We start from the raw sequence: 27,486 nt of genomic DNA, 5'->3' as shown, positions 1-27,486 counted from the left end.
GGGGGACGGAGGAGAAAGACCCCATGGGTGCTGCACCATCAAAGGAAACAAGCCTCCCTGGTCTTGCACTAACCCACATGGACTATGTTACCACCAAACCCTTCACCACAGGGAGTGAAGCCAACTACGGCTTCCACTTGTCCCCGCATCCTCGCCAGTAAACACCGCTACTAGGCGAGCCCCGCATCGCAGTCCCGGCGGCAGCAGCGGTAAAGCGCCAAGGGTCCCTGTGCCAACACCGAGTTCACCGGCAGCCCCGCTGTGCTTCCGGACGCTCGCCATTTCTTATTTCTTAGCGTTACCTGTATTTCTGATGCAGTAAGGCCACTTTTTGGGTTGCTTCTTCCAATACTTTTTCATCTTGTAGCCACCCCTGAAGAGAACACACAGCCGTAAGTATGTGAAGTGTGTGAACAAGCCACTGACTGTTCGTGGCTCTCCTCGCTCTCGGGCAGCATTCGGACTAGTGTCGGTCTGTGGGGGGGTCTGCTGAAGCAGGTGGTCATGATCTTGCTAAGGAGCGAAGCAGCTTCTGCTCAGGAGCCAAACACCCGCCCTGCCCGCCGTGCCCTCCCAGTTCCTCCCGGAGAGGTTCCAGCTGCGTTCTTTCAGGCTGGTAATGCCCATCGGCCAGTTCCGAGCCTCGCACAGCCTGGGCACTCCCTGGCTGGCTGTGTGGACGCTCAGAAGAGCATCGTGCCACCTCCCTTGGTTGTTCCAATGCGGTTCTCCTGTCGGTCACATCCGTCGTGCCTTTAAAAAGTAGACAGCGCTGTCTCCCTGCCGTCTACTTTTTACACTGCTACTGAGAAGCCACACTCATTGCCACAGAACTGTGAGGTCTTGAGCCTTCAGGAAAAAGCAAAACCTCTGTGTGGTTCCTCAGAAGGTGGAAGGGAATCTCTCTCTTAGACTCACACCCAAGCACAAAACAAATCTCTCTGGCTGCAGCCCAGGGAATGCACACCTTCCCTCTCTGTGGGTTTACAAAGACTGGTGACTACAACAAGGGAAGCATTTACACTTGAGTTGTTTATAAGAGTCAACTGTTTTAGCCCTATTCCAGCCTAGCCAGTCTACCATACGGACTTCATTTCAGGGGTTATTAAGGACATGGAAATAAACTATAAAAACCCCAGTGTCAAAAGAAGTTCTTACCACTGGAAACAAGGCAAATTTCTGAAGAAAGTCCTGGGATTCATATTGATCAAAGTCACCAAAATCAGCTATACAAAATGACAAATATTCATGTCAATTATATTTAATTTGCACAGGAAGCATGCACAACTAAATTCAATATGCAGAATATAGATAGTACACTTATGATTTAGAGGTCAAATATGCCTTACAGCTATATAAAGTGTGTATTTTAAAAATCTTTTTAAAAAATATTAATTAGGTAGATTCCTGTGTTTGACTTGGAAAAATGCCTACTAATAAAATGAAAAAATAAGTTACAAACTGCATGTATTATGATCTCATTTCTAATAATTAACAAAGAAACAAAATCTGCCCTATAATCACATGTGCTTACTTATTTATGCATAGAAAGATGTCAGAAAGAAACCAAACTGTTCATAGCAATGATCACCTCTAGGGAATGGAATCACATCACTTCAAGATGTATCACTTCAGATGTATTTATTTAGAGATTGTTTGTTATTAAAAAAAAAAAAAAAAAAGACAGCTCAGCAAAGATCTTATGAAAAACTCTTAAAGCCAGTGATTATTCTGATTAAGTTTTAGTTTCCAAGATTAAATGCCAGTTATCATTTGAAATAATGCCCCATCATAAGTCTTCCCAAAGTATATATATACAGGTAAATACATATTGACTAGACATGAAAAATAACAGAACCAAACAATTCAAAATTGTTTGTGAAATGCAAAACTTTATCTATTATGATTGATAATGCCCTATAATCCAGTTCAAGTGCATAAGAAAGAAACCCAATAAATGAGGTATACTTAGAGTATAAGTGAACAGAAGGGTCCCAGGTGGCTCATCAGTTAAGCATCCGATTGTTGATTTCAGCTCAGGTCATGATCTCGGAGCCCTAAGATTGAGCCCTGCATCAGGCTCCTCACTAAGCAGGGAATCTGTTTGAGGATTCTCTCCCTCTGCCCCCCTCACCTCTCTCTCAGAAAAAATTAATATACGTATCTTTAAAGAAAAAAGTGTAAGTAAACATAACTTCATCAACCTCACTTCCTAAAATACTAGTTAGCTATAGATCAAGCCCTTGAACTAAATATTAGTTAGCTATAGATCAAATCCTTGAACTGTGGGGCGCCTGGGTGGCTCAGTGGGTTAAGCCGCTGCCTTCGGCTCAGGTCATGATCTCAGGGTCCTGGGATCGAGTCCCGCATCGGGCTCTCTGCTCAGCAGGGAGCCTGCTTCCTCCTCTCTCTCTGCCTGCCTCTCTGCCTACTTGTAATCTCTCTCTGTCGAATAAATAAATAAAATCTTTAAAAAAAAAAAATTCCTTGAACTGTGTGTGTGTGTTTCTCTAATGGTGGTCTGTTTGCACTGTTGACATATGCTACCAGGCTTACCCTTCCAAAGTCTCTTATTTCACAGAAGTAACCCAAATTCATTTTTTCCTGCAAGAAAACTGATTTCACCAATACATAAACACTACTATAGGAAGTCAGTAACTTTAAGAATCCCTTGCTGGTTTTGTTATAACACACATTTTTTAAAGGATTTTATTTATCCATTTGAGAAACAGAGCAAGGGAGAGAGAGAGTGCTCGAGAGGACATGAGCAGTTGGATGGGGCACAGGGAGAGGGAGAAGCAGACTTCCTGCTAAGCCTGGAGCCAGACAAGGGGCCACATCTCCTAGGACTCCAGGATCATGACCGGAGCTAAAGGCAGACGCTTAACTGACTGAGCCACCCAGGCGCCCCAACACACATTTTTTTCTTTAAAGATTTTTTTTTTTTTTTAAAGTAATGTCCACACCCAACATGGGGCTTTAACTTACAACTCTGAGATCAAGAGTCCCGTGCTCCACTGACTAAGGCAGCCGGGCACCCTGGTTATAACACACATCTTAATCTGATATATGTATTACATCATCAACTGTCATTATTTACCTTGAACAGCCAAGCCTGCTAGCTGAATTGCTTGTTCTAATGTACAAGGAATGTTTCCTTCCAAGATATCTTTCTTCAGCTGCAGATAATACTGATACCTACAAAAAAGTCAATTTTAAAAAGTCAATATCAATATGACCTCCAGTGGAGAGGCAATGCATTCTACAGTAATTTGGTAGAGGATCATAAACTAGTCAAAGAAAACCTTAACCCCAGATGGCTTCAAAAAATGGCAAGAATACCGCTGACCATATCTATACCTACACACACATACACGGGCATGCATGTGGGCACATACACACACACAATGTAAGCAATTTCTTGAGTTCCTTATGCTTAACTGTAGTTATTTCAAAGCTACAACCACCCAGAAGACAATTGGTCTCCTTTCTAATGCCCTGTAAGACAGTTCCTACATTTTGTTCTGTTTAGTTGGAGACACAGACAATCCATGGCCAATCTTTACTTTAAAAACTCTGACTAGTAACGCAGTAATACAAGACTCTGATAGAAATTACTTGTTCTGATAGAGGTTCCCTAGCCCTAAATAGTAAAACCAAGAGAAAATGCTTCCTGATATTTCAGATCAGGCTCTTATTAAAATATTTTTTGATGGACTCTCCAAAAGAACAGCTGCTATGAGGCTTTCTTAATATTCTTGTAATGTGGGTTTACTTCTGTTTACACTTTCAACCTCTGGGGCACAAATCACCAGCACAAGCTTTAGTCAAGCACATCTAGTGAAATTCCAGCTCCCCAGTGTAGCATGTTGAATGAAGTTGGGCAAATCTGTGGTTTTAATGATCACCAGTAAAAAAGGGGTATGGTCACCCCTTCGCAGGGTCAGCAGTGTTTCATCTGTATGTATCACGACTCTATTCTGACAAAGTTCTACAGTGACTTATGCTGCCTTCCTTTTATGTATTCATTTAACCTGTAATTCCTAGGGCCTACTACACGTCAAGCATTGTTCTAGATGCTGGGGTACAATGGTGGATGAAGATCCACCAATGCTCTGCCTGTACAGTAGAGCCATCTTGAATCCAGGATGTCTCCCAGATTTGGCATCTGTGAAGTACAACCTAGTCGCTGTTGGTACTAGAATTCCCCTTTCATCATTTCATCTCCTTTTATCATACTATCATCTTCTTTTATTTTAGCTAGCTCTGAGGTCTCCATTCTTTGTTACCCAAAAACCTCACCAAAACACCATCCATTCAGATAAGAATATGGATCCAACTGATCCCCTTCCGCCTGCTAGTAGCAGAATCGATCCATTTCCCTCAACTGAGAAGCAGAACGCTGATAGCTCTGGGATCTTGTCAAAGAAGAAAACTTCACACCTTCTATGAAGCAGCTCCTTCCAGAAGCCTATTTAAAGAAGATTGTACTGAGAGAAGTCTCTCTCTTGAACATACACCACTCTAAATAATCCAGGTTCTTTCCTTAAACCAAATCATGGGAAGCAACATACCTGGACCAAATTTATTTAGTCTCCCACAGACATGTGCTATTTTTTGGTGTGTTTTTCTTTGTTGTTTTTTGTTTTTGCCTTGTATTACAATTTTCTGTTATAAGAGTTGATTCCATTTACTCTCAAATGTTCATTGCCGGTTCAATGTCTTTTCTATAAAATCCCACCTGAAAATTTCCTTTTGAGTGATACACCAAGAAAATCTGTCACATTCAAACCGTAACAGACTCTTAATCTCAGGAAACAAACTGAGAGTTGCTGGGGGTGTGGGGGTTAGGGATGGGGTAGCTAGGTGATAGACATTGGGAAGGGTATGTGCTATGGTGAGTGCCATGAAGTGTATAAGACTGATGATTCATAGACATGTACCCCTGAGGCAAATAATACATTATATGTTAATTTTTAAAAAAAGAAGAAAAAAAAAGAAAATCTGTCATGTTTGCAAACTGATATGCTTTTTATCAGATAAAGGATGATGGGACTCAGAATATTCCTTCTTTTGCCTTGACTGCCATGAAGCTCAGAGTTAGAACCCAGGCACAGGCACACTGCTTCCCCTCTCATTACCCTCTTAACCACCAGCTCCACCATATAATGGCAGCTACTTGTGCCAAAGCTCAGACATGAAGGGATATGCTCACATCCGCAAAGGTAGCCTCAGCTGCAGTTTGAATCCAGGTCAGGACGGCCTCAAAGTGCATGTCTTTAACTGTCACAAATCTCCAGTTAAGGACTTTTCTAGTATTTTTATTACATTTCTTTAGGTTTTTTTTTTATCCTGGAGTCCATATGAATACAATGCTTGAGAGCAAAGACTCAGAAGGCAGCCTTCTTGAGTTTAAAATCCCAGCTCCAGGGGCGCCTGGGTGGCTCAGTGGGTTAAAGCATGATCCCAGGGTTCTGGGATTGAGCCCCACATTGGGCTCTCTGCTCAGCGGGGAGCCTGCTTTCCCCTCTCTCTCTGCCTGCCTGTGATCTGTCTGTCAAGTAAATAAATAAAAAAAAACTTAAAAAATTAAATTAAATTAAATTAAATCCCAGCTCCATACTGGCAGTATAACCCTGGGCAAAATATTTAGCCTTTCTGTGTCTTGGTTTCTTCAACTACAAACTGGACAATAATACCTACTTTGTAGGACTCGTGAGGATTATGAATGATTAAATATAAAGGGCTTAGAACAATGCCTGACATTGAGTAAGAAAGGGAAATGGTTGCTTTTATTATTATCTCATTGTTTTGTTCCCAAAATCCTTTAATGGAAGCAAGCAGGGTGTATGATATATATGGATATGCATATATCTCTATATATGTTTATATACATGTATGTGTATATGCATACAGGTATGTATATATTTAAGTATTTACATGAAAGGGCCAAGAAATTTTACTTCAAAGGCATTACCAGTTTCTGTGAACACTTTTTGTTAAAATGATAATATGTTGGTGAGGCTAAGGATGGTTTACAAATATATTTTTTCAATGTTTATCATAAAAAGAATTAAAATACAGCGCAGCAATAAAATGTAACATGCAAACTTTTATTCCTTACAAACAGTTCTGAATTCAAGAAACTGCACATCTTAATTCTAAGCAAGCATTCCATAAATTTGCCCAAAGTCAAATGCTGATTAAAACTAAATAGATGTTTTATCTAAATCTTACCAAATTATCAACTTTCTAATATAAAATATTTTTACACAAGAAATATTACATTGAGTAATTATAATAAATAGGTTGCCCCATTCTCCCCAATAGAAATTTCAAATAATATATATAGAAATGTAGTCTTTTTCCTTCACTTGTTTTTCTTAGGCTAGTATTAGAAGGCTAATGTGAAGGTTTTATGTTTTAAGTTTTATTATGGAATTTTGGAAACATATAGAGAGAACAAGTCCAGTGAACCCACACATCCTTATCACACAGCCTCAAACATCAACTTGACCCATGCCCTGTTCTTCTACTGTCTCCCCTTCCCCACCCAAGCGTTTTACATCAAATTTCAGATATCACAGCACCGTACTTAAAATATTTTAGTAGATATCCGTAAAAGGTAAGCTTTTAAAAAGAACACACACACACACACATGTTTTTAACATATCCAATAAAATGGGCAACAATGTCCTAAAGTTACCCAGTACCTGGTCCATATGCAATTGTTGTGATTGCCTCAAAAATGCATTTTTTAAATATTTTATTTTTAAGTAATCTCTACACTCAACATGGAGCTTGAACTTATAACCCTGAGGTCAAGAGTCACATACATGCTCTACTGGATGAGCCAGCTAGGCGCCCTTCAAAAATCTATTTTTACAGCTAAAAAAAAAAAATCAGTATCTAAACAAGTTCCAGGGCACCTGGGTGGCTCAGTTGGTGGAGCGACTGCCTTTGGCTCAGGTCATGATCCCAGAGTCCTGGGATCGAGTCCCACATTAGGCTCCCAGCTCCACCAGGAGTCTGCTTCTCCCTCTGACCTTCCCTCTCATGCTCTCTCTGTCTCTCTCTCTCTCAAATAAATAAATACAATCTTTAAAAAAAAAAAAAAAGTTCCACAGGCCACATTCGATTGACAGTTCTCTCTTAATTTTGAAAAGAAAAATTCCTCCTCTTTATGTTCATGTCATTTGTATTCAAAATAGTGCGATGGGTCATATAGAATTCCCTACATTCTGGATTTGTCTGATTGCACTCTTGTAGAGTTATTTAACATGTTCATCTGGTCTCTGATTTTTCCTGTGAACTGTTAGGTTCAGGGCAGTGTTGTCTAAGGAACTTCCTGCAGTGATAAAAGTGATGTCTATCTGTCCTGTCCAATATGGGAGCCATTAGCCACATGTGGCTACTGAGGATTAAAATGTGGCTAGTGTGACTGAGGAACTGAGAAGGCGTCTTAAAGGAACATGACTTAGCTGAGAGTGGAACCCATTTTATCCTTTTGCTGCCTGGAGTACGAATGTGAGAGCTAGACCTTCTCTAGAATTCTCTGACGAGATTCCGTAGTGAATGGAAAGAACATGCTGAGCAACGCAGAACAGTAAGAAAGAACATGGGTCCCTGAAGACTTTGTGGAGCAGTATAAGCTCGGTGTGGCTGACCCCTGGACTTCCTTTAAGAAATGAAAGATATTTATGGCTTTTGTTACATGCAGCCAAACTTCATCTACAACTTCTCTAACAGGCTCTCTTCCACCTCATCGCTGTGCACTCCTACTGACTGCATCTACCAGGCCCTCCCTCTCCTTCCTGTCTAGTTTATAGCATGTACCTACCTAACTGGTCTCCTAACTATATTGCCACCTCTAAGCTGCCTTCCATGATGGGCGACATTGGTAAAACACAAATGTCATCTTTCCATTCCGTTAAAATTCAAAAATGTCTTTCCTCAGAGTACCATGACTTTATGACTAGGACATACCTATTTTTCAAATCTCCTCTCCCTGTTCCAGGTAATATCTGAAATTTCTGGAAAACATCAGTGACTTTCATTCTCTCCCCTACTCTGCACAAGCTAATCCCTCTAACTAGAAAATTCCTCTTGAAGTTCTTGTTCCCCCCACCTGCCCCACCCCTAGGAATCTAGCGTTAATTAAAGCATTTATCATCATAATAAACTGTAATTGTTTATCTACATGGGCTGTCAGTTCCACAGGACTCCTCCAGGGTAGGATTAAAGCCTATTCACTTGTATATTCATCTCCCAGGTAAGGAAGCTAGTTCTTAACATCACACCATATTATATACTCAATGAATGTTTAAATAAATGAGTCAGTGATCAGTTGTTATTTTTCCTCCTTGGTTCTACTTCTCTCCTCAATATTTTTATCCCATCTCAGTTTTATAGTCAGTGCATATTTATCCCTACTACCTGATTCTTGCTTCTTTGGTTTTCTATCTTCTTGCAATAATTAACTGGCAAACTCAGTACTCGAAAAGAACATTACACAAACACAGGGCAGTACCAGGTTCTCACTATCTACACGGCACTGTGTTAGATACTGTAGGAAAGGTAAAGCTAAAGAAAACAGAGGTTTAAAATCCAAGAAAAAGATAACATATGTACACAAAAACTATAACAAAAGGCTGTAACAACTTCCATCTAACACAAGTACAAGCCAACTGTAGGGCAGTCCAGAGAAGGCAAAGCTCATTCCAGCCTAGGGACCACAGAAACTTCAGGGAGGAGGTGCCTTTTAAACTAAAATTCAGAGGATGAGTAGGATTCCAGTACATAAATCTAGAACCCAAAGATGAAAAGGCATGCGGCATGTTCAGGGCACTGAAAGTAGCCCAGCTTGGCTGAAAAGTAATATTAAATAGGGTTCCAAAGATAAGGTAGTGGTGGATTTGGGAGAACTTGAAAGAAAAACTCATGGATCCCAAATTTTATTCCTTGTTTTTTGGTTTGTCTTCAAGAAAAAAACAAACATTTCGTTCCTCTATCCCACTCCTGAATATGCTCTTCCGTTTCTGCCTTGATCCCTTCTAAGTGCACTTACTGGCCTCTTCTTGTACCCTCCCAACTATCTACAAAATACACAGCGCCTGCAGTCGGAGAACTTTAAGAACCCTTCTGCACACTTCCCTGAGGAAAGAATACAGATTCTGAAACTTTCTAAAATCTCCTCTCGTTTCAGCATTACGAAGACCAGAAACAAACAAACGAACAAATTTGAAGAGGATAGCACTACAAGAGGAGTTCACAGCCCAGAGAAAAACATCATCTTCCCCTTTAATGGCCAGTCTGTGCGAAACTGAAACTCTTGCTCTGCGCAAGGAAGCCCTCAGACAACCACAGACCGTGGCCGCCATTTAATCATGTGGCTGCACATGGGCGCTGGAGGCCACGGTTAGTCTGATCTCCTGACCTTAACCTCAGTGTCCCTCGGTGTCCCTTTTTTCATCTCATTAAGAGTGTTTCCTAAAAACAGAGAGCATGTTATTTCTCACCTGGTAATCTCCTGCTGCAGCTGAGAAACCGAAGGCACATAAAACACCACTCCAAAATAGACGGTCGGTTCTACGGCGTGTTTATCCAGCTGCTTCTTGAGAGGTTTTTCCAGATCTACCCACCGGCGCTGGTTTTGCTTGTTGTGGTACCAGAGGCTGAAGTAAGTGATCTGGAAAGAGGAAGAGTCACTGATGGAGGCAGACGTGTACGAGTGAATGCCTATTCTCACTGCTCTGGTCCGTGACCTGGGACCAAATGACATCAGTCTCCTATTCCTTCTCTTCTTAAAAAGGGACAATACCAAAACCCAAAGAAAGACACAAGACATACACACCCCCCCATATATATCTAGATACATGCAGGAAAAAGAGGTGAAAAGTCAACTACTCTTGCAGACTGTTTTTTGAACTCTGCACAGAAAAATGCATTAGAAAAATGATGCCTAGACATCAGAATGTAGCAGGTGCTACACCATTTTACAGAGTTTTAACAACAAAAAAATAACATATACTGAATAAATGTTTAGTTTTAAAATTGTCAAAATACTAAATGTATCATAATTGGTATTTTATAAGTACAAGTGGGGTTTTATATAGAATACTGATCAGATAGTGTTAATCCAACTTCTTACTACTCTTGAATTTGACTTCTATACATAAATTATTTCATGTAAATATTGTAAATTCTAGAAATATAGGTACAAATGCAACTCTTCTTTGCCCCCCAAATTTATTAGATACAAATTTAACGCAATCATAACTTTACAGTGGTAAATTCTCACATATACAAAAATACACAAAAAGCTCTACATAGAGCAATAAGATATCACTTGAAGGTTTAAAAAAATGCCCAGATATTAGCACTTAGATTGCACTTGCTGTATAATGAAACTGTTCAGGGAAATCGATACTAGCTCTGGGCTTGGTCAAGCTGAAAGGTTATTAATGCACTTAAGCATTAAAATGACAGCCTCAGGACACTGCTAATATTTATCTCAAAATCAGTTTACAGATCAAGGCAACTGGAAAAATTCCCTGCTTTGTTCTAGACTCTAGGGCAACACAGCCAAACAGAACTTTCTATGATGATGGAAATATTCTGTCTCCCAATATAGCAGCCACTAGCTGCCTGTGGCTATCGAGCACCTGGAATGTGGTTAGTGCAGCTGAGGAAATAAATATTTAATGTTATTTAATTTTAATTGACTTAAATTAAATAGCTGCAAGTCTCTAGTGGCACTGTATTGGAAAATACAGCTTTAGAGCAACAATAAAACAAGAAATAATATTCAGGCCATATTTTTAACCTATAATCCTCATTAAAATAAAAAATGACTTTTTAATTTACAGGTCAAAAGAGTATACAAACATGTTCTTAATATTCATTTCATCTTACAACTTTTTACAAAGGAAGAACTATAGCTTTAAAATGAGTCTCTTAATCAAACAAACTCGATGAAAGTGAGGAATGTGTCCATTCCCCCTTTGTAACCAAAGACCCAGAATGGTGCAGGAATTCAGTAAATTTTGCTGAAAGAACGAGTATTCCCTGGCTTCCTAGTTGTCACCCAAGCCATATATATGAATGAAATATTCTGAACATTTCCTATGTACCAGGTTTTGTCCCAAGAAGGACAATAATATCATATATCAAATCACCACCACTACCTCATGAAACAGATATGTGTGTGTGAAACTCTAAAGCCAGTGTTTGTCTAAGGATTGTCCCTGGACCACTTCTACCAGAACTACCTGGAGAGCTTCTTGAGCTCTCCAGAGCTATTCAACTCCCAAGTAATTCCTATGCCCATTGGTGGGTGAAAATCATTGCACTACAGCACACTGCCCCCCTCGAGTTATACAGGAACTGGTGTATGAACAACCTATCCTTGAGAAGCTGCACAGAAGTCAACTTTTGAAAATCCACACACACTTTAATACAGCAGAAAGTCTGCGTCTTACTGTGAACTATTTTCTGAAGTTATAATTGTGTTTATAAAATGAATTACATGTTATCTGTAAGGACAGAGTATCTATTACATTTATAGAAAATGGATACGATTACTTCTTTCTTTTGAACTGCAACTTAAAGAAAAGAAAGTCTCATTTAACAAAAAAACTGATACTTAAAGTCTGAAGTCCTGGGTTTAATTACTAATTGTCACTTGCTAAACTGGGAGGTAGAAAAGTCAATCAGACCAATTCCATTTTCCCAAATGTAAAAGGGGGTAATAATAAGTGTAAGTAATATCTCCTTCACACTTCCATCGTGGGAACACAATACCAAACTTAAATGAATGTGTTTGCCACTAGAAAACCACTATTTTTTTTAGATTTTTATTTATTTATTTGAGGGAGAGAGAGACAGAGATAGCAAGAGAGAGCACAGATGGGGAGGAGAGGGAGAAGGAGGCTCCCCCCTGGGCAGCGAGCCCAACGCCTGTCTCAATCCCAGGACCCTAAGGATCATGACCTGAGCTGAAGGCAGACACTTAACGAACTGAGCCACCCGCGCATCCCTAAAAAGATTTTACTTATTTATTTTAGAGAGAGAGAGAGAGAGCAGGGGCAGAGCATTACAGGGAGAGGGAGAGAAAGAATCTCCACCAGACTCCCTGCTGAGTGCGGAGTCAACACAGGACGCAGTCTCACAGCCCTGAGATCACCTCCTGAGCTGAAATCGAGTTAGACACTTAACCAACTGAGCCACCCAGGTGCCCCGAAAAGCCACCATATTTTCCAATGATTATTTAGTTTTACCCACTCCACTAAACATCAGCAAAATAAATTATACACCCCCCCCAAAATAATTTTCTAATTACTTCCATTTATATCGACTGATTACAACACATTTTGTTAATTGTATTTATGTTTTGTGTTTCATCTTAGAATTGGATTGAATGTAGGGTGCCTGCATGGCTCAGTAGTTGGGCTTCTGCCTTCGGCTGGGATCGAGCCCCACATCCGGCTTCCTGCTCAGCGGAGAGTCTGTTTCCTCTCCCAGTCTCCCCGCTTGTGCTCTCTCTCTTGCTCTGTGTCTCTCTCTCTGCCAAATAAATAAATAAAAACTTAAAAAAAAAAAAGAATTGGATTGAATGTACTTTGTTCGGTCTATAACACATACTATTGCCATGAACTTAATTCTACAAATACTTATTTTTTGCCATTAAACCAGAAAGCTGGGCATCCCTTAGGATCTAAAACTATTTGGGTCACAATGGTATGTCACTTTTAACCAAAATTAAAACGTCTTAAAAATACTCTTTGTATATATTACCTTTCCCCTAAAATATAGTTGGACTTCAATGCTCCAAACACAAATATCTAAATAGTTATAAAACTGTAAGTTTACTATAGAGGTGCCTGGCTAGCTCAGTTGGTAGGCATGCAGCTCTTGATCTCAGGATCATGAGTTCAAGCCCCACATTGGGCATGGAACCTACTTAAAAAACAACACAGGCAAAAACACTATAGGTTCACTATATAATTTGTTGTTGTTCCTTGTGAACCAATCATGAGATAATTAAAAGAAGAAAACCTGAATGATCTAGTGGCATTCTAAAAAAGTACCTTCTAAAAGAAACTAATTTTTAAAATATGCTAAAAGTTTATTTTAGCAATGCATTTATACTCATGTCACATATAGATAGAAAATCAAATAGAAAGGGAAATACATTTGTAAAATTACACCATAATTAGTTTTTTATGAAGTATATATCTTATAAAAGAGTAGCAAGGACTTTATCTAATTGTACAAATGGCTGAAAATAATAGATATACCAAATTATTTGCTGATCAGCTATTATATTTGTGGAAAGTCTAAGGTTTTGGACATTTGAACATAAACTGATTATATGTAGTAAAGTATTTGCTTTGATACTTGCTCCTGTGTTCAAGTTCTATTTAAGAAGTAGTTAAGCCTAGCCAAAATCACATTTATATCTTGTTAAATATTCCAAGGAGGTATTATATTTCTAAAATTGCCACTAGAGGGAATCCTGGGTGGCTCAGTCAAAGTGTCTGCCTTTGGCTCAGGTCATGGTCCCAGGGTCCTAGGATCGAGCCCCACTTTGGGCTCTCTACTCAGTGGTGAGTCTGCATCTCCCTCTCCCTCTGTGATCTTTCTTGCTTTCGCTCGTTCTCAAATAAATAACTTATTTTTTAAAAATAATGAATTAATAAAATTGTCACTAGAAATGTTTACATACATATGGGTAACTAAAATCTCATAACACCATAATCCTTGGATTCAGTGCTTCCTTACAATTTCTACACATATATAATGAACTGATTGCCTGAGATTTTAAGACTACAATACAGTTTGTTTCTAAGATGGATAGGTAGAGTTTGAGCAACAAAATGTCATTAAATTCTCATCAGGCATAACATTTTCTGTACGAGTCCATTTTGGGGGCTTTGTCTCAGATAACAATCTTGAGCATCTGGATAATTAGTTTTCCAAAATAATTTAAAATCCATCCAAAAAACAAAGTGGGGGGATCAAAGAAGAGGGGAGAATACTCCCTACCTCATCTATAGGACAGCATTATCCTCATGCCCCAAATAGACAAAAGACACCATTACAGGGTGCCTGGATGGCTCAGTGGGTTAAAGCCTCTGCCTTCGGCTCAGGTCATGATCCCAGGGTCCTGGGATCGAGCCCTGCATCGGGCTCTCTGCTTGGCAGGGAGACTACTTCCTCCTCTCTCTGCCTACTTGTGATCTCTGTCAAATAAATAAATAAAATCTAAAAAAAAAAAAAAAAAAAGACACCATTAGAAAACTATAGGCTAGTATCTTTTATAAATACAGATGTAATAGACATGAACTGAATTAAACAACATATCAAAACGATCATATACCACAAACAAGTGGGATTTATCCCAGAAATGCAAGAGTAGTTCAACATACAAAAGAATCAATGTAACATATTATTAATATGAAGGGAAAATACAGAGTTTTCTGAATTGACACAAAAAAGACTAGAGCTGGGGCACCTTGGTGGCTCAGAGGGTTAAACCTCTCCCTTCAGCTCAGGTCACAATTTTGGGGTCCTAGGATCGAGCCCCACATGGGGCTCTCTGCTCAGCAGGGAGCCTGTTTCTCCCTCTCTCTCTGTCTGCCTCTCTGCCTACTTGTGATCTCTCTCTCTCTCTGTCAAATAAATAAAATATTAAAAAAAAAAAACTAGAACTAATAAACTCAGCAAAGCTGAAGGGTACAAAACCAACATGCACAAATCAGTATGGATTCTACACATCAGGAATTGCAAAATTTAAAGAGAAATTCAAAAAAATGATTTCATTTAACATTCTAAAACTGATGGTGGTGATGGATACACAACTCTGAATATGCAAAAAACCACTGAATTGCATGCTTTAAGGGGCGAATTGTATGCTATGTGAATTCTATTTCAATAAAGCTTTTAAGAGTTATTGGTTAAATGAAAAAAAAAAAAGATTTCATTTATAATAGCATCCAAAGGAATAAAAAATCTAAAAATAAATGAAGTGAGAAAGTTTGTATACTGAACAATATAAAACGTGGCTGAAAGAAATTATTGCTATTGTTTTTTAGGAAGGCTCCATGTCCAATGTGGGGCTTGAACTCATGAGCCTGAGATCAAGAGTCACATGCTTTCCTGACTGAGCCAGCCAAGCACCCCTTCACTGTTGAAAGAAATTAAATGAAAAGACATCCTGTGTTCATAAACTGTAACACTTAATATTGTTAAGATGGCAAAACTATCCAAAGTGATCTACAGATTCAAATGCAAGCCCTTTTTTCAGAGAAAGCCAATTCTCGAGCTCATATGGAATTACCAGGGGCCTTGAGTAGCCAAACCAATAATGAAAAAGAATAAAGCTGGAAAACTCCTATTTTCTGATTTTAAAACTTACTATAAAGCTACCTTAATCAAAATAGTGAGGTACTGGTATAATAGAGACACAAAGATAAATGTTATAAAATTGAGTCCAGAAATAAACCTGTGCATCCATGGTCAACAGATTTTCAGCAAGAATGCTAAGACCATTCAGTGGAGAAAGAAGAATCTCTTCAACAAATGGTTTTAAGACAACCAAAGATCAACATGTAAAACAAAAGGGGTGCCTGCGTGGCTCAGTAGGTTGAGCAGCCAACTCTTTGATTTCGGCTCAGGTCATGGTCTTGGGGTGATGAGGTCAAGCCCTGCATCAAGCTCTATGCTGGAAATGGAGCCTGCTCGGGATTCTCTCCCTCTCTCTCTGTCCCTCTCCTACTCACATGTACACATTTTCTCCCTCAAAACAAACAAAAAACGCAAAACAATGAAGTTAGACCCTACTTCACACAGTATATAAAAAATTAATCAAACTGAATCAACAACATAAATAATAAGAACAAAACTGTAAAATTCTTTAGAAGAAAACAGAGGTAAATCTTCATGATCTTGAATTTAGGAATGGATTCTTATATATGACACCAAAAGTATGAACAAAAAAGGAAAAAAAAATGGATAAATCTGACTTTTTCAAAATTTAAGACTATGTTTATCAAAGAACCAAATCAAGAAAGTAAAAAGACAACTACAGAATGGGAGAAAATATTTGCAAATCATATTTGATTAAGGGTCTAGTATCTGGATAGATGAAGAACTCTTCTACAATAAGAAGCCAGACAACTCAGGTGCCTGGGTGGCTCAGTTGGTTAAGCGACTGCCTTTGGCTCAGGTCATGATCCCAGAGTCCCGGGAGCGAGTCCTGCATCAGGCTCCCTGCTCCGCAAGGAGTCTGCGTCTCCCTCTGACCTTCTCCCCTCTCATGTTCTCTCTCTGTCTCACTGTTAAATAAATAAATAAAATCTTAAAAAAAAAAAAAAAAGCCAGACGACTCAATTATAAAATAGGCGAATGATGTGAAGATCCTTCTCCAAAGAACATAAGCAAATAGCCAGTAAGTACATGAAAAGATGTTCAACATTCTTAGTCACTGGGAAAATGCAGTTTAGAACCACAATAAGATACTACTCCATACCCATTAGGCTGGCTATAATTTAAAAAATACAAAGTGTTGGTGAGACTGTGGAGAAATTGGAGAACTTATACATTGCTAGTGGGTTCAGCCACTATGGAAAACATGCAATCCTCAAAAGGTAAACATGCAATCATCATCATCATATGACCCAGCAATCTCACTCCTAGATATAAACCCAAAAGGAATGAAAACAGGCACATGCATATTCATACTAGGAATATAAGAAATAGCCAAAAAGTGGAAACAACCTAATGTCCACCCAAAGAAGAAAGGATAAATGAATTGTGCAACAGACATACAGTGGAATATTATTCAGCCAAAAAAAAAAAAAAAAAATGAAGTGGATGCATGCTACCATATGGATGAACCTCAAAAACATTAAGTGGAAGAAACCAGGCATATAAGGTCGCATTGTATGATTCCAATTACTTATTTATTTTTAAAGATGTAGGCTTGCTATTTATTTATTTATTTATCTATCTATCTATCTATCTATTTATTTATTTATTTTTAAAGTACACTGTACCCAACATGGGGCTTGAACTCATGACCCAAGATCAGGAGTCACATGCTCTACTAAGGCAGCCAGGCGTCCCAGTTTATGATTCCATTTAAATGAAATATACAGAATAGATAAATCCATAGTCACAGAAAGTTAACTGGTGGTTGATAGAAGGGGAGAGAATTCACTGTTTAATAGGTACAGGGTTTCCTTTTAAGGTAATGAAAATGTTTTGGAACTAGATAGAGGTGCTGTGAATGTATTCAATGTCACTGAATTGTTTAAAGTGGTGAATTTTCTGTTATGTGAATTTCAGTCCACAAAAAAAATTTTTTTTAAGATTTTATTTATTTATTTGACAGCGAGAGATCACAAGTAGGCAGAGAGGCAGGCAGAGAGAGAGGAAGGGAAGCAGGCTCCCCGCTGAGCAGAGAGCCCGATGTGGGGCTCGATCCCAGGACCCTGAGATCATGACCCGAGCTGAAGGCAGCGGCATAACCCACTGAGCCACCTAGGCGCCCCCACAAAAGTTTTTTTTTTTTTCTCAAAATTTTTTTTAAAGTTAAGATATACTCAATTAAAATCAAGTATAGGGACGCCTGGGTGGCTCAGTTGGTTAAGCAGCTGCCTTCGGCTCAAGTCATGATCCTGGCGTCCTGGGATCAAGTCCCACATCGGGCTCCTTGCTCAGCAGGGAGCCTGCTTCTCCCTCTGCCTCTGCCTGCCATTCTGTCTGCCTGTGCTCGCTCTCTTCCCCCTTCTCTCTCTGATAAATAAATAAAATCTTTAAAAAAAATAAAAATAAAAATAAAAAAATAAAATCAAGTACAGAATTTTAAAACCTTACTTTTTAAATCTTCAAATATATCAAATTCATTTCATTTGAAAAAGTCTAAGGAAAAAAATGAGCCAGAAACAGATGGCTCTAGCCAGGAGTTAATATTTCCTATTTCCCAATACAAATACTTAGGTCAAGATTTTGTACAGTTTAGACAATATCTGGAAACACCAACTCTCTGAACATAACTGAATTAACAAAGAATAGGCAAAAAAGTGTGTAATGACAATAGTCAATTATTAAGTATATGTCCCCAACAGAAAAGAAATTTCTGTTCTCCTTTATGAACTTTTCTTTTTCTTATTCCATGTTTTCAATTAGTTAAGTGAACTGGTTATCCAATTCAAAGTAGGTTGAAAGATGATAAATTAAAGGAAAAAGGGTTTATTAAATAGCATGTTGACAGCAGCAGGAAATGATGGGTAATACCTTCTCCAGCAAGAGAGAGCGCATACATACCAACAAAAAACCTTTAAAGAGAAGTTATAAAGAATCACAAAAGCATTGTAGTCTGGAATTATTTATCAAAGGAACAAATTGTAAACATTAGTCATGTATTTAACCACAACCACAATTTTTCTTTTTTTTTTTTTTAAGATTTTATTCATTTATGTGAGAGAGAAAGATCACAAGTAAGCAGAGAGGCAGGCAGAGAGAGGGGGGAAGCAGGCTCCCTGCTGAGCAGAGAGCCCGATGTGGGGCTCGATCCCAGGACCCTGAGCCGAAGGCAGAGGCTTAACCCACTGAGCCACCCAGGTGCCCCCACAGTTTTTCTTTTAAGATGAATAGAGAAGTTTATAAATCCTTCCAAAGACTGGCATTAAAAATAGTTGTTTGGGGGCACCTGGGTGGCTCAGTCGGTGGGACAGCTGACTCTACATTTCGGCTCAGGTACTGATCTCAGGGTCCTAGGATGGTGCCTTCCACCAGTTCCGATGCTCAAAAGGGAGTCTCCTTGAGGATTCTCTCTTTGCCAACACATTCCCCCTCCCCCACTCATGCTTTCTCTAGAAAATAAATCTTTTTTAAAAAGTTGTTTGAGCGAAAAAATAAATCTTGGTTTTGGGGCAAAGTTATGAAGATTGCTTTATTTCCCAAAAGTGATTAGAAAAATAATTTATTGTATGTTACAACTTCACAGACTTTAGCCAATTAATTGCAATTTTATTACTTCACTTATAAGTGCAACTGCATTTTCCAAAGCCATGAAAGAGATTTCAACTTTTGCTGTTTTGGTACCTGTGGTTATTTAGATTTTCTCTAATGGGCTATGCCTGCAATTCCAATAGCAGCCACTAGCTCCACATAACGCCAAGAGCGCTCGACTGATGTCACAAGGCTCCACCTCCAAGTCCTGGCTCCGCCCCTTACCCCCTCCTGAGTGAGCCAGTCCCTGAGTCTGTTTCTTCATAGGGAAAATAACATGTGCCCTGCCTTCTTCAGAAAATAGTGGTGAACTCTGCTGTTATCACTGTACTGATAAAAGTTAAAAGCATTCCTGTTACATCTGCTCTGAGTACATTAACTCAGCAGATAGGATCTCTCCAGGTGTGACTCAGAAAATAAAACAAAACTTGAGTCAAGCATGCTTCTTCCTTGAAAATATGACTGACCAAATAATTGCCAAATTTCTTCCTTTATTTATCTTTTTAAAAAGATTTATTTGAGGGGAAAAAAAAGATTTGAGAGAGAGAGCGCACAAGCATGAGTTGGGTGGGGGGGGGGGGGGCAGAGGGAGAGGAAATCTTCAAGCAGACTCCCAGCTGAGCACAGACCAGAAAGCAGGTCTTCATCCCACAACCCTGAGATCATGACCTGAGTCAAAGGCAGACACTTAAATGAGCCATCCAGGCCCCCTTCTTCCTTAATTTACTTCCTTAATTTAAAGTTAAGACATGTTTTTTAGTTCTTTTTTTCCTTTATTAAAAGAAATATAAAAACCTTAGTACAGACAAGCCCCATGTGCCTTGAATTTCAACTATTATTACCAATTGTTTCTTGGTCTAGGATACTTTCCCAGAATCATGTGTCTTCTGTTGAGTCCAAATCTTTGGGTTATCCATGCCCTGTCTTATTAATAGGCTTGGTTTAATTATAATAAAAATTTCCTCATAAACCAGTCTTTAATTATTGGCTTTTGGTTCAAGCCTCACACAGGCTTCCTTATCTTACTTCCCCGTACCTTGCCTTGATAAGAAACTTCACCTCCACGTAGTGTCTCTCCACAGCTCTCTCTACTCTCACTGTTGACAGAGGAAGCTGATCTAACCTTTGGCAAACTCTTTCCAGTAAAGATCCTAAACCACTGAATTCCAGTAAAGCATTCTTGCATCCTCTAGATCAATGCTCAATTATCACTGAACAGGTTTTTTTTTTTTTTTTAAAGATTTTATTTATTTATTTGACAGACAGAGATCACAAGTAGGCTGAGAGACAGGCAGAGAAAGGGAGGGGGAAGCAGGTTCTCCGCTGAGCAGAGAGCCCAACACGGGGCTCAATTCCAGGACCCTGAGATCATGACCTGAGCCGAAGGCAGAGGCTTAAGCCACTGAGCCACCCAGGTGCCCCACCAAACAGATTTTTGTAAAACTTCTCCACTGTTGAATACTTTTACCCTCACCCTTTCTTTCCTATTTTGTTCTGAACATGTCAGCAATAATCTCTTGTTATTTAAAAGTTTTCACAGCTACTCCCCTAAAATGATACAGATACTTGTGTCTGCTGTGTAAATTACAGTAAAAACAAAAGTTACATTTACAAAACTTGCCATCTTTTCAGACACTATATGGCTGACTTCCTTTAAATGATCAAATATTTACCCTGAGAACAAGGTGATTTGATAATTAAGCTTTTTGTTCAGAGAGAAAGACAGTTTACACATTTTTGAGCTTGGGTAAAAGGTGTCCCCCAAATCACAGTCATCTAAAGAGACCCAAGCTATTATAAGCAGGTCCATATCTTGTCAGAATGTAAACCCTTTTCTAATCCTCCAGTCATTTCTTGTCTAATTATTTTAAGAGTCTTTTAGTTGTACTATTTTTAAAGCAGAGCAAAGGGACACACGATTTAGCTGGAAGGTTTTTTAAGCCACTGATGCACTAAATTTGATAAAAGTTAATCCCATATAAAATTGCAACTATAATTTTATCCTGATGCTTTTCTTAGACTAGGCAGAAGTCAGAAGACTTTTCATCAGGAAAGTGATGAGAGGAGATAGATCTAGATAAAGCCTGTCCGAGGTAGAGATCATCTAACAAGGGTAGTTAACAAGTATTAACCTAATTCAAGCCTGGAGCTTACCTCTACGCTGAGTGTGCCATAAATAATGAAGCATTGTACCTCTTCCTTTTGACAGAGTATGGTGGTCACAGTGCCATAAACAGACAGTGTTTTTTCCCTTGTCTGTTTAATTTTCTTCCATTTTCTTCTGTCCTTAGTCAAATAACATATTATCTATTTTTATGGTTAAGGTGATAACACACAAGATCACTATACTCTAGCACATATGAGGACTAAAAAAAAGAACAATCAAAAGTACATTTTGGTCTTCTCATTACACTCAAATTTTTACTAAACTGAAGTTCAAGTAACTGAATTCCTCGAATGGCCAGATCTTTGTTGTTATTGCAGCATTTAACTTTTAGGAAAAGAGTTAAATGATAAGCTAATTTTAGGGATATAATGAAAGAAAGTCTAAAGCATGAAATGGAATCACTATTTACATAGATGACCTCTCATATATTTTCTATTTACTATCCTGGGCAATGAGATGCTAGGAAGAATATAGTGATCCCCAAATACAGTAAAATCATTCTTCTAAAATTATGTTATACTGTGAGGCAACTCGCTGGCTCAGTCAGAAGAGTGAGCATGTGACTCTTGATCTCAGGGTCCTGAATTTGGATGTAGAGATTACAAAAAGCAAACAAACAAACTTTAAAAAAATATATCATACTATACTTTCTAAAAAAATGGACTGTCTTTTTTTCTTAAGATTTAATTCATTTAGGGGTGCCTGGGTGGCTCAGTTGGTTAAGCGACTGCCTTCAGCTCAGGTCATGATCCCAGAGTCCTGGATCAAGCCCCACATCAAGCTCCCTGCTCAGCACAGGGCCTGCTTCTCCCTCTCCCTCTGCTGCTCCCCCTGCCTGCGCTATCCTGCTGTCAAATAAATAAATAAAAATCTTAAAAGAATTTTTTTAATTTATTTGAGAGTGAGAAAGAGAGAAAGAATGATCTGATCTATGTCTATATCTATCTATATCTTATCCCAACTAATTCCCAGGGGATTAAAAATGTTTGTTTGTTTGTTTGTTTTTTAAGATTTTATTTATTTATTTGACAGAGAGAAATCACAAGTAGTCGGAGAGGCAGGCAGAGAGAGACGGAAGCAGGCTCCCTGCTGAGCAGAGAGCCCCATGTGGGACTCGATCCCAGGACACCTGAGATCATGACCTGAGCCGAAGGCAGCAGCTTAACCCACTGAGCCACCCAGGCACCCTAAAAATGTTTTTAATATTTTCCTGAACTCCTCTTATTTTTTCTATCTTGTCTTGCCAGACAGTGAGTACTGTGAGCAATATTTCTAGAAGTTGTAACTGTACAATATAAAAGTGAAAAGGAAGAACTGAAAAAAAGGAAGAACTGAAACTGAAATAGCTGCTTATTTTTCTAACATTCACTTTCATCAGGTTGAAATTATTGTTGTATCCTGTTTTCTAGATATGGTTGTGATGTGGGGAAGGTAGAACCATAGAGAGATAAAGGGAATTCGATTTTAGAACTATAAATGAGTATGGGCCTAAATACATTTTAATGAAGAATCAAATCAATGTTCATTTGTATTGCCTGACAGAATATTTGCCAACAATTTTCCACTACCTTAAAAAATAAAATAAAATGCACAACAGTTCCACTGTGCTTAAATTAGTATTACCATGAAAGATCTGAAGATTATAAAATCAAGAAAATTGCTCTTGTGGTTAAAATCCTAAACAGATACACATGAATAAACTCCCAGGCTTCTTAAAAACTCTGTTTTCTTCATTAATCAAAGTTCAAAACTCATGCCTTCATCATACATGAAATAATTGTTCATCATACATGAAATAACATATTTTATAAGGTGATTTTCTAGTTACAGCAAATACTTCTTCCATTTACACAAATGCTCCAAGAGCAAAACCATTTCCTTTTTTTGACATAGAAAGTGATTTTTTCCCCTTTTTTATTTATAAGGTTCCCCTTAACAAAGGCCACACTTAAGGATTTAATGGATTTCCTTTTAAATTATGTTCTTCATTGAGGACCAAGGCACTAAGTAAAGGTATATAACTCATAAATATACACTCTATATTTTTAAGTTGTTTAAATACCATCATGCCGGTTACATTTTATTCTGAGAAGTGCTATTTAATATGCATGAAGTAAGATACTTTTGTTATTGTAGAAGAGAATGATCTGGCTATAAATATGTATGTGGTATTAAGGATAATGGAGTTTCTCTATTCATTATCCCATATCCAATTATTTTATACTTAAGAAATAATAAAAGTCTCAATGGAAAGACAGACAATAAAGATAATCATGACCTGCAGAAGAGGAATTAAAATGGAGTAACAATTTACAGTGCTCACGATTCACAAATAGTAGAGTGGAAATGCTTGGGTGGTGTGAGATGCTTTGAACAGGTGGAACCACACCTGCATGCACAGCGGCTAAATCACAGCGATTCAGCTCCATCAGAGAATGCAGCAAGCATGGCGACAGGCCCACTGCTTCTTCCACTTTTTCTTGTTTGGATGCAGATTCAGACTCAAGAAGCCCCCCCAGTTCCAACAACAGCAGAGCAACCAGCTACTGCTTTGGAAAATCACTCAGCAGAGAATTCTCCTGGGGTCCATTTCATCAGCCTGATACTGCCGGCTCTGCCAGGGAACAGGTTCACGGAAGGCTCCCTATCAAACAGCTCTGCCCTCAGCACTTCAGGCATTCCCCACGGTGTCTCGCTGGCCTAATTATAAGATGTGTGTTTGTTCTCAGGCTTATCTTTCTGTGCCTGATGTAACTTCAAAAACATATTTTCAGCAAAAGAGAAAATTGTAGTAATTAAAATAAATGATAACAAATATCTCAAGACAGTCTCCATCAGATTTGGGAGGCTGCCCTGTGCCAAGCTGTCCTTAGAAGCACGAACTCCATGGCAGGCCACCTGTCACTTGCCCAGTTACAGGCTGGGAAGAAAGCTGCTGATCAAAGAGGAGCCAGAAGAGCTACTCCAGTTGTGGTTTCTGCCCTGGAAGCATGAGCAAAGTTACTTAACACCTGTGTTACCATTTGGAAAGTGGAGAGGAATGTAATAATGCCTCCCTCAAAGGATTGCTGAGGACCAAAATAAGCAAAAATATTCAAAACACTTAAAAAATGTTTCACACAAAACAAGGGCTCAAGTAATATTAGCTCCTCTTACCACAGTGTGCAAGCTCCCTTAAATATTAGAAAATTTCATATTACATCTTCTTTAGTATAGGAAATTCTATACTTAACTATTTCCTTCACTAACTAGGTTTTGTTTTTGGTAACTTTTCTTGTTCTTTTTCTTTCTTTCTTTCTTTCTTTTTTAAAGGTCTTATTTATTTATTTGACAGAGGGAGAGAGAGATCACAAGTAGACAGGGAGGCAGGCAGAGAGGGAGGAGGAAGCAGGCTCCATGCTGAGCAGAGAGCCCGATGCGGGGCTCGATCCCAGGACCCCGGGATCATGACCTGGGCTGAAGGCAGAGGCTTAACCCACTGAGCCACCCAGGTGCCCCGTTTCTTTCTTTCCTTTTAAAATGAATTATTAGATGGGATGTCTGGGTGGGTCAGTTAAGCAACTGCCTTTGACTCAGGTCATGATCCCATGTTCCTGGGATCAATTCCCACATCGGGCTTATTGCTCAGTGGGGAGACTGCTTCTCCCTCTGCCTGTCTCTCCCCTTGCTTGTGTGCTCTCTTTCTCTCTCTGACAAATAAATAAAATCCTTTTAAAAATTTTAAAAAAATAATAAGAAACACTTTTTAAAAATTTTTAAATAAATTATTTCCTGTCAAAATAAGTTATTAGAGGGGCGCCTGGGTGGCTAAGTGGGTTAAGCCTCTGCCTTCGGCTTGGGTCATGATCTCAGGGTCCTGGAATCTGAGCCCTGCATCAGGCTCTCTGCTCATCGGGGAGCCTGCTTCCTCCTCTCTCTCTGCCTGCCTCTCTGCCTACTTGTGATCTTTCTCTGTCAAACAAATAAATAAAATATTTTTTAAAATAAAGTAAGTAAGTAAGTTATTAGAAAATACCAACACTTCGGGCTCCTGGGTAACTCAGTCAGTTAAGCCTCTGCCTTTGGCCCAAGACACGATTTCGGGGTCCTACGATCTAGCCCTACATCAGCTCCCTGCTCAGGGGAGACTTCTTCTCCCTCTCCCTCTGCCACTCTCCCTGCTTATGCTCTCTCACCCTCGCTCTCTCTCAAATAAATAAAGAGGGCGCCTGGGTGGTTCAGTCGGTTAAGCAACTGCCTTCAGCTCAGGTCATGATCTTGGAGTCCCAGAATGGAGTCCCACATTGGGCTCCCTGCTCAGCAGGGAGAGTGCATCTCCCTCTGACCTTTCCCCCTCATGTGTGCACTCTCTCTCTTTCTCATTCTCTCTTGAATAAATAAAATCTTAAAAATAAAATAAAATCTTTAAAAAAGAAAGAAAGAAAATGCCAACACAGATTGCTTTTCTTTAGGAAAATGACAATGGCTTAATGGAAATGCAGTGCAATGTTGATGGAAAAATGCTAAACCAGGGGTGGAAGACCTGAACTCTAGTTGGGACTGTCACTGCTAGTTGTCCCAGCCAGGGACTAAGACTAAGAGTAGTGTACAGTGAAGTCTGCATTCTAGTAGTGGGTGACGATTATACAAATACTGTATAATTTTATTTTTTTTAAATTTTATTTATTTATTTTACAGAGAGAGATCACAAGTAGACAGAGAAGCAGGCAGAGAGAGGGAAGCAGGCTCCCTGCTAAGCAGAGAGCCTGGATGCGGGACTCCATCACAGGACCCTGAGATCATGACCTGAGCTGAAGGCAGCGGCTTAACCCACTGAGCCACCCAGGCACCCACAAACACTGTATAATTTTAGATGTAGTCTTCATTATTAAACAGGGTTCATTTTTCTCTATGTTATCATAGTGTAATACAGAATTTATGTGTTATTTTCCTTACATTGCCATTCAAACATAAATCTAACTTCAAAACAAGTACCAGTCATTAAATTAAAAACAAGTCAAATACGTATCTGATTAAATATTATCAGTAAGTGTGAAACAGGGGTGAATGATAATTAAGGTTCTTTTCTAGATGATTCACACCAAACTCTGGGAAGAAAAGAAAGAATATTATAATGGATATCCTAACTCTCAGAGTTGCCAGTTAATAAATGTCCTCATCAGGACCTCCCCCCTTGGTCTGGATGCTGTCCATCTTTGGCCCACTCCATTTCTGAGATGGTGGGAGAAGGAAGGAAGTCCATTATACTCCGGGATAAAGTAAACATAGGTAAAGCATCTAGTACAGTGCCTGGCATCTAGTCAGTACCCAGTAAACAGCTATCATTCTTACTATTAATGTGTTACCATCTCACACACAGAAGAAACAAAATCCAGAGACGTTAAGTTGGTTTGCTTGGTTCACACAGGTAGTGTACAGGGATCTGAACCCAAGTTCATGTGGCACCAAAAGTCCTCCTTGTTGCCCACATAACCTCACTTTGCCAACTACAATTGAATCTAATGGTACAAAGTTCAATTGGCTGAAAATTCACTTGACATCAAAACGAATTTGTCAAGTCAAAGTCTAAGCCAACCATAACACAGCTGAACAAAGGCAAATTGTTTTTATATTCACAAAGAAAATGAGCTGCTACCAACCAGCATTAAATCCTTGTACACTTTCTTTGCCTGCTCAGTTAAAGCTCATCCAAAATGATGTATAAGTCTAAGCCCTACATTCATTTTAGTGATCTCACCAGGGCAATCTACTACAGAAAGGTACACAAACCCTGCATGGAAAAGTTATGCCTAATACACGTTGCTACTTCTCATATACGATTTGCGACATACATCGTTTCTTCTAGTGAAATTAGCATTTTAGGCTAAGTCATGAGAATTTAAATTGCCTCTGGATATTCTGTCAGTCCATCAAAAAATAAATGTAAGTGATATTTATTTATGAACAAACTGTGGAGAACCAAACAGGAAAATATTTGCTAAACCAACATACTGTTAAAAAAGTGATATGAGGAGTGCCTGGGTGGTACAGTTGGTTAAGCGTCTGACTCTTGACTTCAGGGTCAGGAGTTCAAGACCTGCACTGAGTTCCACGCTGGGCATGGAGTTACTTTTAAAAAAAAAAAAAAAAAAAGTGATATGAACAAAGGACTTCTTAATAGGGAAAAAAAAAACCCACAACACAAGGTATGTTTCTGATAAGAAGAATGAAATACAGGGCTCAACGACTGGCCAGTGAATTTGGCTAATGCATAAGTAGAAGTATGAGTATGAGTCATCCTGTTCAATAAAAACTGTCACACA

The 27,486-nt window shown here is 39.0% G+C and overlaps 1 protein-coding gene across 1 annotated transcript in view; it reads right to left on the bottom strand.

The window, feature by feature from the left end:
* Positions 1-27,486, bottom strand: part of PTPN21 (protein tyrosine phosphatase non-receptor type 21) — a 76,376-nt gene that overhangs the window by 35,382 nt on the left and 13,508 nt on the right. Inside the window, exons 3-6 of the mRNA XM_059373562.1 lie at positions 9,519-9,688; positions 3,101-3,198; positions 1,159-1,226; positions 303-373 (exon numbers count right to left, since the gene is read on the bottom strand). Of these exons, the coding sequence (XP_059229545.1) occupies positions 303-373; positions 1,159-1,226; positions 3,101-3,198; positions 9,519-9,688 (407 nt within the window). The remainder of the gene's footprint in view (positions 1-302; positions 374-1,158; positions 1,227-3,100; positions 3,199-9,518; positions 9,689-27,486) is intronic.

Source organism: Mustela nigripes, chromosome 13, assembly GCF_022355385.1.
Source record: "Mustela nigripes isolate SB6536 chromosome 13, MUSNIG.SB6536, whole genome shotgun sequence".
Classification (NCBI taxonomy): Eukaryota; Metazoa; Chordata; class Mammalia; order Carnivora; family Mustelidae; genus Mustela; species Mustela nigripes.
This window is presented reverse-complemented; position numbering and strand designations above follow the sequence as displayed.